At 46.1% G+C, this 16,345-nt stretch overlaps 2 protein-coding genes across 6 annotated transcripts in view; both read left to right on the top strand.

The window, feature by feature from the left end:
- MDM4 (MDM4 regulator of p53) overlaps positions 1-16,345 on the top strand; it is a 214,033-nt gene that overhangs the window by 99,076 nt on the left and 98,612 nt on the right. For all 5 annotated transcript variants that reach the window (XM_063955239.1, XM_063955236.1, XM_063955235.1 and 2 more), the window contains 4 exons: positions 3,255-3,304; positions 4,670-4,731; positions 5,596-5,674; positions 5,859-6,016. In XM_063955239.1, coding sequence (XP_063811309.1) covers positions 3,255-3,304; positions 4,670-4,731; positions 5,596-5,674; positions 5,859-6,016 — 349 coding nt within the window. The remainder of the gene's footprint in view (positions 1-3,254; positions 3,305-4,669; positions 4,732-5,595; positions 5,675-5,858; positions 6,017-16,345) is intronic.
- Positions 15-3,245, top strand: LOC135050433 (uncharacterized). Its single transcript, XM_063956925.1, has 2 exons — positions 15-35; positions 1,398-3,245. Exons 1-2 carry the CDS (start codon positions 15-17, stop codon positions 2,340-2,342), a joined length of 966 nt encoding a protein of 321 aa, XP_063812995.1. The 3' UTR covers positions 2,343-3,245.

Genomic DNA, 16,345 nt, shown 5'->3' with positions numbered 1-16,345 from the left:
AGTTATTCGTGCAAATGAGGCCATTGTTCTTTACTGTATGTGTTTCTGATATCAAAGTTTGTTGTTGGAAGAAGTTAACGGAGATGTGTTGCTGAGTAGTTATATGACCGGATTGATTTTGTCACTATCTGCCACCAGAACGGCTTCTAAATATGCGTCCTAGTTCATGTCTTTTCACAACTAAATGACCTGTAGTAAATAAGGTCCCATAATAAAAATGTTAAATGAAGCTGCTATAACTTTACAGTTTGCTAAGCGGAAATCTGACATTTTCTAATTTAGCACTTTTTGTTCCTCTCCTGTAAGATGTACAGGTCTTGCTCCGGAAGGGTTTCCTGATTAGTTTATATGCTGCCCATGCACAATTTTAGCTCCCCTTTGAACGTTTTGGAGGTAGTCCTCAAGGATTGTACACAGTAGCTTTTCTTATACAACCAGTGTTGTATGGCCTTTTATCAGTGTTGGACTAAGATGCTTGCTGACCTTCATGCCTTATGAAACGCTATCTTAACTCACACAGCCTACTGGACCCACTTCAGTCAGGATTTCGTGCCCAACACTCCACAGAGACAGCACTGACTAAGGTTGTGAATGATTTGGTCACTGCTAAATCTAAAGGACATTTCTCTCTCCTTATTCTCCTTGATCTCTCTGCTGCTTTTGACACTGTTGACCACTCTCTTCTCATACAAACACTACAATCCCTAGGTATTCAGGACACAGCCCTTTCTTGGTTCTCATCCTACCTATCTAATCGCTCCTTCAGTGTTCGTTTCTCTGATTCCACCTCTCCTTCGCTACCTCTCTCAGTTGGAGTACCGCAAGGCTCAGTCCTAGGTCCTCTGCTTTTCTCGATCTATGAAGACAACAAAAAACTGCTTATACAGCGCCTAAATAGCAAGAAACTGATGGACTTATTCCCTGGTTTATGCGCAGCTGAGAAACACTATGTGGGTGTTAGTGGAGAAACAAGGAAAAAACAAAATCAGCTGCGCAAAATATCAGGGAAAAAGATACAATGAATTAAAAGAGAGCCGATGTATATATGTAAACAAACATTATATTTATTAACTGAAAATAAGAAATAAAAATAATAGATAAAATTTGCAATTGCTAATGTGACAATAATTGTTGATAATTAAAAAAAAGCACACCTTAAACAGTTATATCCATTAAGGCAGACACTGATAGTGTCAATATTCTAGGTATAGTCCACAAAAGACAAAGTCCAAGTGTTTTGGAAGCAGTTTAACTAACCACTAAACTGCTTCCAAAACACTTGGACTTTGTCTTTTGTGGACTATACCTAGAATATTGACACTATCAGTGTCTGCCTTAATGGATATAACGGTTTAAGGTGTGCTTTTTTTAATTATCAACAATTATTGTCACATTAGCAATTGCAAATTTTATCTATTATTTTCTCTATCTATACCACATCTCTTGGCAAACTAATCAACTCTTTCGGATTTCAGTACCATCTGTATGCGGATGATACTCAAATCTACCTATCCTCCCCTGATTTGTCACCATCTGTATTGGGCCGTGTCACTGAATGCCTTTCTGCCATCTCATCTTGTATGACATCTCGCCACCTCAAACTTAATATTTCCAAAACAGAATTAATTATATATCCACCGGCCAATATTAGTTTCCAACCTGATATCTCTATCACTGTTGAGAACTCTGCAATCACCCCTACCCCACAAGCTCGCTGCCTAGGTGTCATTCTTGACTCTGAACTGTCCTTTGTTACCCACATTCAATCTGTCTCAAGATCATGTTACATACATCTAAGAAACATATCCAAAATACGCCCTTATCTTACACAAGACACAGTAAAAACTCTAATCCATGCTCTCATTATCTCCCGCATTGATTATTGTAATAGTCTCCTGACCGGTCTTCCCAAACATAGGCTCTCACCACTACAATCCATTTTGAATGCAGCTGCGAGGCTAATCTTCCTTGCCAGACGTTCATCGTCTGCAGATCCGCTCTGTCAGTCCCTCCATTGGTTACCGGTATTCTACCGTATTAAATATAAAATACTTTTACTCACATACAAGGCTATTAACCAAACTGCACCAACATACATCTCTTCACTCATCTCAAAATATCTCCCTACCCGACCTATCCGCTCTGCACAAGATCTACGTCTCTCATCCACACGCATTACTTGTTCACACTCAAAATTACAGGACTTTATCCGGGCTTCACCCACTCTGTGGAATGCCCTCCCACGCACAGTAAGACTCGCCTCTAGTCTCCAAACCTTTAAACGTTCCCTGAAAACTGACCTCTTCAGACAAGCCTATCAAATTCCAGACTCACCCACATAACCTTCAGTGCTTCCCTATCTAATTACATCCTCTGTAGAGTATTCATAACATCACATATCTTGTCTTTCTTTAGTCTCACACCCTCCTGACACTTGGATAACTTTGTGGGGTATCATCATACAACCCATTAAGAACCTAGCAATCTGGTGGACCATTATGCAATAGTTAGCATCAATCCTTGTGTATCTATGCCTGTTTCCCTATAGATTGTAAGCTTGCGAGCAGGGCCTTCCTACCTCTGTCTGTCTGTTTTTACCCAGTTTTGTTCTATTACTGTTGTTCTAATTGTAAAGCGCAACGGAATATGCTGCGCTATATAAGAAACTGTTAATAAATAAATAATAAATCTCCAATGTACTTTTCCTCTGCTGTTGAAATTATCACTTATTTGTTCTGACTTGACCCTATAAATGCTCTTTTCTGTAAGCATTCTCCTGGGTAGCGTCTAGTTTACCTTCGTGGAGAGGACCTTTCCCATAACCCCCTGGGTCCATGTCACAATCTGTTTGGAATAGTAAAGTGTGGCAAGCGGAGCGAGACACCGAGCCCGAAGCGTGGCGAGCGAAGCGAGCTCGCGAGGGTCCAATGCTGCATAGAATTTTTTTTTACCCCAAACGAACGGAGACCGAAGAAAACATTTAGGAGCTGTAAGGGCAGAAGTGCTCTCCTGCCTTCTCGTTTTGTTACTTCCAGGTACTGAGCACGAAGGTAACATAGACACAACCATTCTCCTGAGGCATTTTCTTCAGGTTGTTGTCAATCTGGGAATTAACTGGTTTACTATTTGTGTAGTGTTTGCATAATTGATCTCCAGTGAACTTGCTGAAGGTTGAATTCTGTCTCTCTGTATAGAACGTGTTGTGGCAAAAAAAGGCCATGTGTAGTGCTGTAACCATTGTAATCTTCCTGCAGTCCCTTGTATGAGATGCTGAAGAAGAATCTGTATCGGGTTTCTTGCACAGGTAAATATTCTCATTCTGTTTGACTCCCTGAATATCTTACTATCTTTGCCTGAAAACGACTGAAGCTTAATGTGAAGTTAGGCTCACAGCAGGTTTTTTTTCCTTCTTCCCATCCCTGCACATTCACTGTAATGCCGGATTCTATTTGTACTCTGGTGCCAGGCAACTGCATTTAGTTAAGTGAATAGGCAATTACTCAGTACAATGTAATGCATGAAATGAATGTGTGGGAGTTGGACATGGTTACTGGATGTGTGTCGGAGGGGGGAGGGGGGGGGCGAGTTACTGTTGTGTAGTGGCATTGTGTGACTTTTTTTTTTTTTTTCTTCGCCAACTTAACCCATTCTGTCTCAGAACTTAGGTGTGTTATGTTGACCTTACACTTTAGGCTAAACCTTTGAATGCAACATGTGGTGTTTTCTTTTTTAAAGCGGGTACACTATGCGATTCTGGAATGCCGCCGATGGACGACCTATATGGTTGACCGATAGTGTTCAACGATATAGTGCGTACACACTAAACGTTATTGTTCAAATATAACGTTCAGTGACTTCACCGCCGGTATTCTGGAACATGCAGCTCAGCCCGACATTGACGGGTTGAGCTGCATGTCAGCTCAATATTGGTTAACTGTGAACAACGTGCGGGAGTGCACCGTTGTTCATCGTTCACCAATATCACCCCCATACACAATGGACAATTTCAGGCTAAAAATAAACGATAACGATATAACATTTGTTTATTTTTTTAGCCAGAAATCGCCAAGTGTGTACCCCCCTTAAGTCTCAACAGATCTTAGTTTCCAAACCTCAAGAAATGATGCCACCTCAGTAGTACAAGATGAGAGCATAACACATTTCCTCTGCCAGTAGAGTGAGGAGCACTGTGACATGAGATAGTGGAAGGAGGGGGTGGGGGGAAATTCTTTTACTGAATTAGCGTTCTTAAATAGCATCCATTATTTATCAAAATGTAATGGATAGAAGTATTTACTGCCATTTAAGATACTTGTATAAAATATAGAATAATTTTGCGTAGAAGACATTTATATTTTTATTTGTATATGGTTTAAAAACCAAACAAGAATGCTGGACCAGTAAAGTACCACTTTACTGGTATTACTTTAGGACCATGAAAAAACATTTAACTTTTTTACTTTCCCCCCCCCCTCTTTTACGGTTATTTACTCTACAAGTACCCAGTAGGCCATTAAGGGTGTGCATAAGCAAAGTACACAAGGTCCTCCTGTTGTAACAATTCTGTTTAAGTATTTTGAGCGCCCTTCTCATGGTCCAGACTTGCACCACATGGATTTAATAGCACAGTTATTACTGGGGAAGGGATTTTTTTTCATCCGCTTCACAGATGCTGCTCAGAGTCCCTCAAGAGACCAAACGCAGGACACAGGCGGTTTGGATCGGCAGAAGGTAAAATCTGGTATTTGTTGACCTTGTACAGAGCCTCCCCTTCTCTGTACCTGCCAGCGTTGGATCTCCAGACCACTTTTTCAAACCGACCAGGTTCCACTGGAGTCCACTGAGCAGGGACAGAGTCACCCTTCTCTGTTCCCTTAATGATTGCACAGCTTCTCTCTAAGCTGTGCCAGTGATGCAGCAGTTCTGTTACCGGCCACCGCACAACACTACACAGTACATAATACTTTTTGTTCACATGTTGTAGCTAGTTGCCTAGTTTCACAGAAGCATTAGAAAGTGTGACAGGAAGACTGTTTACAGTGTCCATATGATAAGGACTGTCCCATATTTTGTCTGTAAATAAGCCCTTAATTAGTGAGTGTGCACCCTCTGTGTTCATTTCTCCCTATTAAACACTCCTTCCACCATTTATTTGCATTAGGATTATTTAGTGGTTGATAATATAAGTAAATATCAACAGATGCTATTTAAAATAAACATTACAAAAAATAAATTTTATTTTAAGACACTTGTCTGGGTTTTGTTACAGGATCAAAACTATTTCAGTAGTGTTCCTGAAAGCTGCATCCAGTTGTACTGTAGCAATACTGGTGGTGATTTCAACCATGGGGTTAGAATTTTTTAAAGATGACGTGATCTTTGTTGTAATAAAGAAGGTCCTTGTAGCTGACACTGTATGGGATTTAGACAAACATGAACAAACTATGCTCGTTTTTCTGCACCCCTCTTTTAGCCTTACTGAGCAGATTAATCTCTCTATTAATAGGTGGCCGGTGCATTATTGCTGCATCTTTCTTTGCTAATCTACGTAATGGTGTTAATATTTTCTCCTTCCTCAATTTCCTCCATTCTCAGGATCCTGGAGAAAGTATTAATGGAGCAGTCGGTGATGACACTGTTACATCTTCTAAGCCTCACAAGCGTATTGCAGAAGGTAGGTGTATAGTATGTAAGTGAGCTGTAAATGTGAAATGTGTGTCGTGTCAGATCATACAGTACTGTTCATTTAATCCAGATGTGATGTAAAGGAAGTTTAAAATGTATGATGTATCTGGCCATTACTGTTGTAATTCTGTAGGGAACTACATCATGCTGCTTCTGATTTCATTTGTTTATAGTGGCAGATGATGCAGGCCCTGCTATTTGCAAGCAGGCTCGCTTGGACCTCTCATTTGAAGAATGGGATTTAGCTGGTTTACCCTGGTGGTTTTTGGGCAATCTGAGGACAAATTACAACCCCCTAAGTAACGGATCCACAGACATACCTTCCAACCAGGTAATGCTTACATGACCTCCTTTAAAACAAATGTTCACTTTACCTCACACTTGTTTCTCTAACGTCCTAGTGGATGCTGGGAACTCCGTAAGGACCATGGGGGATAGCGGGCTCCGAAGGAGGCTGGGCACTCTAGAAAGATCTTAGACTACCTGGTGTGCACTGGCTCCTCCCACTATGACCCTCCTCCAAGCCTCAGTTAGATTTCGTGCCCGGCCGAGGTTGGATGCACACTAGGGGCTCTCCTGAGCTCTTAGAAAGTTATAGTCTTAGAATTTGTTCTTTTCAGTGAGACCTGCTGGCAACAGGCTCACTGCAGCGAGGGACTAAGGGGAGAAGAAGCGAACTCGCCTGCTTGCAGCCGGATTGGGCTTCTTAGGCTACTGGACACCATTAGCTCCAGAGGGATCGACCGCAGGCCCAGCCTTGATGTTCGGTCCCGGAGCCGCGCCGCCGTCCCCCTTACAGAGCCAGAAGCAAGAAGATGGTCCGGAAAATCGGCGGCATGAAGACTCAGTCTTCACCAAGGTAGCGCACAGCACTGCAGCTGTGCGCCATTGCTCCTCTCACACACTTCATACTCCGGTCACTGAGGGTGCAGGGCGCTGGGGGGGGGCGCCCTGAGGCAGCAATAAAAACACCTTGGCTGGCAAAAATACCTCAATATATAGCCCCAGGGGCTATATATGAGGTAAATACCCCTGCCAGAAGTCCATAAAAAACGGGAGAATAGGCCGCGAAAAAGGGGCGGAGCCTATCTCCTCAGCACACTGGCGCCATTTTCCCTCACAGCTCCGTTGGAGGGAAGCTCCCTGGCTCTCCCCTGCAGTCTACAAGGGTTAAAAAAAGAGAGAGGGGGCACTAAATTTAGGCGCAGTATACATTATATATATAGATATAAAGCTATAGGGGACATAACTCAGTTAGTCCCTGCAGTATATAGCGCTCTGGTGTGTGCTGGCATACTCTCACTCTGTCCCCCCAAAGGGCTTTTGTGGGTCCTGTCCTCGTTTAGAGCATTCCCTGTGTGTCTGCAGTGTGTCGGTATGGCTGTGTCGACATGTTGAATGAGGAGGCTTATATGGTGACGGAACAGAGGCCGATATATGTGATGTCGCCCCCTGTGGGGCCGACACCAGAGTGGATAGAGAGGTAAAAGGTATTAACCGACAGTGTCAACTCCTTACATAAAAGGGTGGATGACGTAACAGCAGTGGGACAGCCGGCTTCGCAGCCCGCGCCTGCCCAGGCGTCTCAAAGGCCATCAGGGGCTCAAAAACGCCCGCTCTCTCAGATGGCAGACACAGATGTCGACACGGAGTCTGACTCCAGTGTCGACAAGGTGGAGACATATACACAATCCAATCCGTGACTTGATCCCGGCAATAAAAAATGTGTTATACATTTCTGACTTTAACCTCTATAAATGGGTTTTAGGTTTGGGGAGAAAAAACAGGCAGTGTTTTGTTCCCCCATCAGATGAATAAATGAAGTGTGTGAAAAGCGTGGGTTCCCCCGTTAAGAAACTGGTAATTTATAAAAAGTTACTGATGGCGTACTCTTTCCCGCCAGGAGGATAAGTTACGCTGGGAGATATCCCCTAGGGTGGATAAGGCGCTCACACGTTTGTCAAAAAAAAAAAAAAAAAAAAAGGTGGCACTGCCGTCTTAGGATACGGCCACTTTAATAGGTGCCTGTTGATAAAAAACAGGAGGCTATCCTGAAGTCTGTATTTACACACTCAGGTACTAGACTGAGACCTGCAGATAGTGCTGCTGCAGCGTGGTCGGTGACCCTGTCAAACAGGGATACTAGTTGGCAAACATAAAAACATATTAAAGACGTTGTCTTATATATGGGGGATGCACAGAGGGATATTTTGCCGGCTGGCATCCAAAATAAATGTAATGTCCATTCTGTCAGGAGGGTATTAGAGACCTGTCACTGGACAGGTGATGCTGACTTAAAAAGCACATAGAGAGCCTTATAAGAGTGAGGAATTATTTGGGGATGGTCTCTGGGACCTCGTATCCACAGCAACTGCTGGGAAGAAATAATTTTACCTCAGGTTTCCTCACAGAAAAAGGTACAGTCCTTTCGGCTTCAGAAAAGCAAGCGGGTCAAATGGCGCTTCCTTTCTGTACAGAGACAAGGGTAGAGGGAAAAAGCTGCACCAGTCAGCCTGTTCCCAGAATCAAGATTCTTCCCCCGCCTCCTGTGAGTACACACCATGACGCGGGTGCTCCACAGGTGTAGCCAGGTACGGTGGGGGGCCGCCTCAAAAATTTCAGCAATTAGTGGGCTCGCTCACAGGTGGATCCCTGTTTCTTCCAAGTAGTATTTCAGGGGTACAAGCTGGAATTAGAGATGTCTCCCCCCAGCCGTTTCCTAAAATATGCCTTGCTGACAACTCCCTCAAGCAGGGAGGCTGTGCTAGAGGCAATTAATAAGCGGTATTCCCAGCAGGTAATACTCAAGGTGCCCCTACTTCAACAAGGACGGGGTTACTATTCCACACGGGTTGGGGTACCGAAACCGCATGGTTCGGTGTGACCCATTTTATATTTAAAATCCTTGAACATAAAAAAATTCAAGTTCAAGATGGAATCGCTCAGGGCGGTTATTGCAAGCCTGGACGAGGGGGATTACATGGTATCCCGGGACATCAAGGATGCTTACCTGCATGTCCCCATTTACCATCCTCGCCAGGAGTACCTCAGATTTGTGGTACAGGATTACCATTACCAAGTCCAGACACTGCCGTTTGGACTGTACATGGCACCGAGGGTGTTTTATCAAGGTAATGGCCGAAATGATGATACTCCTTCAAAAAAAGGGAGTTGTAATTATCCCGTAATTGGACAATCTCGTTATAAGGGCGAGGTCCAAGGAGCAGTTGGTAGTCGGGGTAGCACTATTTTGGAAAGTGCTACAACAGCATAGGTGGATTCTAAACAGTCCAAAGTCACAGCTGGTTCCTATGACACGTCTACTGTTCCTGGGGATGGTTCTGGACATAAACCAGAAATAGTGTTTCTCCCGGAGGAGAAAGCCAAGGAGTTGTCATCTCTAGTCAGAGACCTCCTGAAAACCAAAATAGGTAGCGGTGCATCATTGCACGCGAGTCCTGGGAAAAATGGTAGCTTCTTACGAAGCAATCCCATTAGGCAGGTTCCATACAAGAACTTTTCAGAGGGACCTGTTGGACAAGTGGCCTGGATCTCATCTTCCGATGCATAGGCTGATAACCCTGTCTCCAAGGACCAGGGTATCTCTACTGTGGTGGCTGCAGAGTGCCCATCTTCAAGAGGGCCGCAGGTTCGGCATACAGGACTAGGTCCTAGTGACCATGGATTCCAGTCTTTGAGGCTGGGGGGCAGTCGCATAGGGAAGAAACTTCCAGGGACTTTGGTCAAGTCAGGTTATTTCCCTACACATAAATATTCTGGATCTGAGGGCCATTTACAATGCCCTGAGGCCAGCAAGGCCTCTGCTTCAAAACCAGCCGGTACTGATCCAATCAGACAACATCACGGCAGTCGCTCATGTAATCAACAGGGCGGCACAAAAAGCAGGATGGCGATGGCAGAAGCCACAAGGATTCTCCGATAGGCGGAAAATCATGTGTTAGCACTGTCAGCAGTGTTCATTCCCGGAGTGGACAACTGGGAAGCAGATCTTCTCAACAGACACGACCTCCACCCGGGAGAATGGGGACTTCCTCCAGAAGTCTTCCAATAGGATTGTACACCATTGGGAAAGGCCACAGGTGGACATGATGGCGTCCCGCCTTAACAAAAAGCTAAAAAAGATATTGCTCCAGGTCAAGGGACCCTCAGGCGATAGCTATGGACGCTCTGGTAACACCGTGGGTGTACCAGTCGGTTTAGGTGTTCTCCCCTCTGCCTCTCATACCAAAGGTACTGAGAATAATAGGAAGGCGAGGAGTAAGAACGATACTCGTGGATGGCCAAGAAGAGCTTGGTACCCAGAACTTCAAGAATTTATATCAGAGGACCAATGGCCTCTGCCACTCAGTCAGGACCTGCGGCAGCAGGGGCCCTGTCTGTTCCAAGACTTACCGCGGCTGCGTTTGACGGCATGGCGGTTGAACGCCGGATCCTGAAGGAAAAGGGTATTCCGGAGGAAGTAATTCCTACGCTTACTAAAGCCAGGAAAGTGGTTACAGCAACTCATTATCAACGCATATGGCGAAAATATGTTGCATGGTGTGAGGCCGAAAGGGCCCCAACAGAGGAATTTCAACTAGGTCGATTTCTGCATTTCCTGCAAGCAGGAGTGACTATGGGCCTTAAATTGGGTTCCATTAAGGTACAGATCTCGGCTCTGTCGATTTTCTTTCAAAAAAGAACTAGCTTCAGTACCTGAAGTTCAGACATTTATAAAAGGAGTGCTGCATAGTCAGCCCCCGTTTGTGCCTCCTGTGGCACCTTGGGATCTCAACGTGGTGTTGAGTTTTCTTAAAATCACTTTGGTTTGAACCACTAAAAACCGTGGATCTGAAATATCTCACATGGAAGGTGGTTATGTTATTGGCCTTGGCTTCTGCCAGGCGAGTATCAGAATTGGCGGCTTTGTCTTGTAAAAGCCCTTATTTGATTTTCCATATGGATAGGGCAGAATTGAGGACTCGTCCCCAATTTCTCCCTAAGGTGGTGTCAGCGTTTCACCTGAACCAGCCTATTGTGGTGCCTGCGGCTACTAAGGATTTGGAGGACTCCAAGTTGCTAGACGTTGTCAGGGCCCTGAAAATATATGTTTCCAGGACGGCTGGAGTCAGAAAATCTGACTCGCTGTTTATCCTATATGCACCCAACAAGCTGGGTGCTCCTGCTTCTAAGCAGACTATTGCTCGTTGGATTTGTAGTACAATTCAGCTTGCACATACTGTGGCAGGCCTGCCACAGCCAAAATCTGTCAATGCCCATTCCACAAGGAAGGTGGGCTCATCTTGGGCGGCTGCCCGAGGGGTCTCGGCTTTACAACTTTGCCGAGCAGCTACTTGGTCAGGGGCAAACACGTTTGCAAAATTCTACAAATTTGATACCCTGGCTGAGGAGGACCTGGAGTTCTCTCATTCGGTGCTGCAGAGTCATCCGCACTCTCCCGCCCGTTTGGGAGCTTTGGTATAATCCCCATGGTCCTTACGGAGTTCCCAGCATCCACTAGGACGTTAGAGAAAATAAGAATTTACTCACCGGTAATTCTATTTCTCGTAGTCCGTAGTGGATGCTGGGCGCCCATCCCAAGTGCGGTTTATCTGCATTACTTGTACATAGTTATTGTTAACTAAATCAGGTTATTGTTGAGCCATCTGTTGAGAGGCTCTATTGTTTCATACTGTTAACTGTGTTTCATATCACGAGTTGTACGGTGTGATTGGTGTGGCTGGTATGAGTCTTACCCGGGATTCAAAATCCTTCCTTATTGTGTACGCTCGTCCGGGCACAGTACCTAACTGAGGCTTGGAGGAGGGTCATAGTGGGAGGAGCCAGTGCACACCAGGTAGTCTAAGATCTTTCTAGAGTGCCCAGCCTCCTTCGGAGCCCGCTATCCCCCATGGTCCTTACGGAGTTCCCAGCATCCACTACGGACTACGAGAAATAGAATTACCGGTGAGTAAATTCTTATTTTTCCTGCTGTAATTTCTAAGACTTCTAAAAGAAACTGTTGAAATACAAATGTGTCCCCTCACACACCTATTCTTTCTGAACCTTGTGGTGCGACTAAAGACTCTGCCAAAGGTAGCATTTCTGAGACTTCTGTACTTTTTCTCCTGAATTTACCATTTTATTCGCATCATAGCCATATTCAGTATGGTTTAGTGTCCTAGTCACTTAGGGTTAGGGTTTATATCGCAGTGAAGTTGGTATTAAGTCGCAGGTTAAGCACAATGATCCATAATGCGTGTTGTGGCTCACTCGTATCGGTCCTCCGTTTCTCTTGCATCCATAAGGAATATTGGGGGAAACCAGTACGATAGGGTATATACGGGGTCCAAAGGACCAGTGCACTTTAAATTTCTTCAACTGGGTGTGCTAGCTCCTCCCCTCAGGGGGCAGAGGGGAGGAGCCAGCACACCCAGGCAGTTTAGAAAAAAGTTCCAGAGTTTTCTTCAATTTCTTTTAAATCTTTTTTATTATTTTCGGTATGCTGTCTGGGTAACAGCATACCTTCCCCGTGGGAGTTAGAGGGGGGGAGGGGGCGCGGTCACCGGCCTTACGAGGTGCAGAGCCGCATCCCCGCTGCAGGACCACCGTTCAAGATGGAGTCCCTGCGAGCAGTGATTGCGGGCCTGGAAGAACAGGAATGTATGGTCTCCTTGGATATCAAGGATGCCTATCTCCATATTCCGATTTGGCCGTCTCATCAGCCATACCTGCGGTTTGCCCTCCTGGACAATCACTTCTAATTCCAGGCACTACCGTTCGGCCTGTCCACAGCCCCAAGGGTATTCACAAAGGTGATGGCGGAGATGATGATCCAACTCCGGGTCCAGGGGGTCGATGTGGCCCCTTATCTGGACGATCTTCTTATAAAGGCACAATCCAGGGAGCTTTTGTTGCTCCATATCGACCGCACCATCCATCTTCCTTCGGACCATGGGTGGATCCTCAACTTGCAGAAGTCCCACCTGGAGCCAACTCAGGCTCCTGTTCCTGGGGATGTTGCTGGATACTGTGGCCCAGAAGGTGTTTCTGCCAGAGGACAAGGCAAAAACAATTCAGGAGATGGTCCGCATGGTGCTCCGGCCTACTCAAGTGTCCATCCATCTTGCATAAGATTGCTGGGAAAAATGGTTGCCTCATACGGGGTGATCCAGTACGGGATGTTCCATGCAAGAACTTTTCAATTGGATCTCCTGAGCAAGTGGTCCGGATCGCATCTCCAAAGCACCGGATGATTCAGCTGTCACCTCAGGACAGGATTTCCCTCCTGTGGTGGCTCCAGTCCTCCCAATCTCCTGGAGGGCCAGAGTTTCGGGATTCAAGATTGGACCCTCCTCACGACAGATGCAAGTCCATGGGTATGGGGTGCTGTCACCCAAGGGGCGCAATTTCAGGACAGGTGGTCAGCCCACGAGGTCCTCCTTCCGATCAACATTCTGGAACTTCGGGCGATCTACAATGCTCTGTTTCAGGCCTCTCCTCTGCTTAGGGATCACGCGATCCAGGTACAGTCAGACAACGCCACGGCCCTGGCGTATATCAATCGTCAAGGAAGGACAAAGAGTCTGCATGCGAGAGGTCAAAAATATTCCTCTGGTTGGAAAGAAATGCAAGAGCTATGTCGGCAATCTTCATTCCGGGTGTGGACAACTGGGAGGCGGACTTCCTGAGTAATCACGATCTCCACTCGGGGGAGTGGGGGCTCCACAATCTGGTGTTCCAACAGTTCATTGACCGGCGGGGTTGCCCACAAATAGGCATGATGGCTTCTCGGCTCAACAAGTATCTTACCTGGTACTGCTCACAGACCAGGGACCCTCAGGCGAGGGCAGTGTATGCACTGGCGTCGCCTTGTCCGTACCGGCTGGTCTACCTGTTTACTTAGAGTCCATTGCTCCCAAGGGTGCTCAAGCGAATCAGGCATCAGGGTGTCCAGGCAATTCTGATTGCCCTGGATTGGCCTCGGACTGCGTGGTACGTGGATTTTCTGGACATGTCGGTCAAAGACCCTTGACCTCTACCACTACGAAGAGATCTTCAACAAGGACCGTTCGTCTACCTGGACTTATGGCGACTTCATTTGACGGCATGGAGGTTGAGCGGAACATCCTAGCTCACAAGGGTCTTTCCGAAAAGGTTATTGCTACCATGGGTCAGGCCAGGAAACCCTTGACGTCAAAACACTATCATTCTATCTTGAGGAGATATGTCTCTTGGTGCGAGGAATGCACGTATCCGCCTGCAGTGTTTCTCTTGGGATGTTTCCTGCAGGCTGGTGTGGATAAGTGCTTACGTCTGGGTTCCATTAAGGTCCAGATCTCAGCCCTTTCCAATTTCTTCCAAAATAAATTGTCAGTGTTGCCTTAAGTTCAGAACTTCTTGCAAGGGGTATTTGGGGTACACATACAAGCACCTTTTGTGCTGCCTACGGCACCCTGGGATTTGGATGTGGTGTTGACATTTCTACAGTCCTCCTGGTTTGAACCTCTGATGACGGTAGAAGACAAGTATCTCACGTGGAAGACTGTGATGTTACTGGCCCTGGCTTCTGTGTTTCAGAATTGGGGGCCTTATCGTGTAAAAGTCCGTACTTGGTCTTTTACAAGGACAGAGCGGAGCTCTGGACTAGACAGCAGTGCCTGCCGAAGGTTATCTCAGCGTTTCATCTGAATCAACCTATTGTGGTTCCATCCAGTTCTGATGCTTCTGCTCCTCTGGAGGCATTGGATGCTGTGCGTGCCTTGAAGATCTATGTCAAGCGTACAACTCGGGTCAGAAAGCCTGATTCCTTGTTCATGCTCTACGATGCGCAGAAGAGGGGTTGCCCTGCTTCAAAGAAGTCCGTTGCTCGTTGGATTAGGCTAACTATCCATGTCGCCAGCCTTACCTGTTCCAAAGTCTCTCAAGGCCCACTCTACAAGATCAGTGAGTTCTTCCAGGTTGGCTGCCCATGGAGTCACGGCCTTGCAACTATGCCGAGCTGCTACCTGGTCGGAAGAACACTTTCGTGAAGTTCTGAAAGTTTGATACCCTGGCCAGAGGATACCCAGTTTGGGCAGGCGGTGCTGCAGCAGTCGTTCCCGCCAGTTCTGGAAGCTTTGGGACGTACCCATCATACTAGTTTCCCCCAATATCCCTTATGGATGCTAGAGAAAATAGGATTTTAATTACCTACCAGTAAATCCTTTTCTCGTAGTCCGTAGAGGATGCTGGGGTCCATTTAGTACCATGGGGTATAGACGGGTCCTTTGGGAGCACTGGCACTCTAAGAGTTTAATAATGTGGGCTGGCTTCTCCCCCTATGCCTCTCCTACCAGACTCAGTCTAGAAACTGTGCCTGAGGAGACGGACATACTTCGAGAGAAGGAAGTACACAGATAGTGGTGAGATTCACACCAGCTCTCACACAACTAAAAGGAAAGCCAAGCTAACCAACTTGGAACAATTCAGCAACAGCTGAAACAACACTGACCCAAGTAACAATGCAGGAATACGAAGCACTGGGCAGGCGCCCAGCATCCTCTACGGACTACGAGAAGGATTTACCGGTAGGTAATTATTAAATCCTATTTTCTATAACTTCCTAGAGGATGCTGGGGTCCATTTAGTACCATGGGTATGTACCAAAGCTCCCAGTACGGGAGGGAGAGTGCTGAGATTCCTGCAGAACAGAATGACCAAACTTTAGGTCCTCAGGGGCCAAAGTATCGAACTTGTAGAACTTAGCAAACGTGTTCGACCCAGAACAAGTAGCTGCTCGACAAAGCTGTAAAGCCGAGACACCCCGGGCATCCGCCCAGGAAGAACCCACTTTACGAGTAGAGTGGGCTTTAACAGAATTTGGACATGGCAAGCCTGCCGTCGAAAAGGCATGCTGGATAGTAAGCCTGATCCAGCGAGAAATCATCTGCTTAGAAGCAGGACACCCACCCTTGTTGGGATCATAAGACAAAGCGTCTGACTTCCTGTGACGAGAAGTTCTCTTCACATAAATTTTCAAAGCCCTCACCGCATCCAAGGACTTTGAGGTAATTGAGGAGTCAGTAGCCACTGGCACCACAATAGGTTGGTTGATATGAAAAGCTAACACAACCTTTGGAAGAAATTGCTGATGCGTTTTGAGCTCTGTTCTATTTTCATGGAAAATCAAGTAGGGGCTCTTGCATGACAATGCCTCCAATTCTGACACGCGTCTAGCAGATGCCAATGCCAACAGTGTGACCGCCTTCCAAGTAAGAAACTTGACGTCCACCTCCTGCAAAGGTTCGAACCAATCTGATTGCAGGAACTGCAACACCACATTAAGATCCCAATTTGCCGTAGGAGGCACAAAGGGTGGTTGGATGTGCAGAACCCCTTTCAAGAATGTCTGAACCTCAGGGAGGGCAGCCAATTGTTTCTGGAAGAAAATGGACATGGCCGAAATCTGAACCTTTTATGGAGCCCAAGCGTAGGCCCACATCCAGACCTACTCTTGCAGAAAGAGGAGAAACCGTCCCAGTTGAAACTCCACCGTTGGAAAGTTCTTGGATTCACACCAAGACACATACTTTTTCCAAATCTGATGGTAATGTTTAGATGTAACCTCTTTCCTAGTTTGTATCAGGGTAGGAATTACCTTTTTCGGAATACCTTTCCG

The sequence above is a fragment of the Pseudophryne corroboree genome, chromosome 2 (genome assembly GCF_028390025.1).
Source record: "Pseudophryne corroboree isolate aPseCor3 chromosome 2, aPseCor3.hap2, whole genome shotgun sequence".
In the NCBI taxonomy this organism is placed as follows: domain Eukaryota; kingdom Metazoa; phylum Chordata; class Amphibia; order Anura; family Myobatrachidae; genus Pseudophryne; species Pseudophryne corroboree.
This window is presented reverse-complemented; position numbering and strand designations above follow the sequence as displayed.

Excerpts from the sequence above, each read along its gene's own strand:
- LOC135050433 (XM_063956925.1), top strand. The coding sequence starts at position 15 with ATGAGGCCATTGTTCTTTACT. Across the intron at positions 36-1,397 it reads TGAGGCCATTGTTCTTTACT|CAATTGCAAATTTTATCTAT; the intron begins GTATGTGTTTCT and ends TTGTCACATTAG.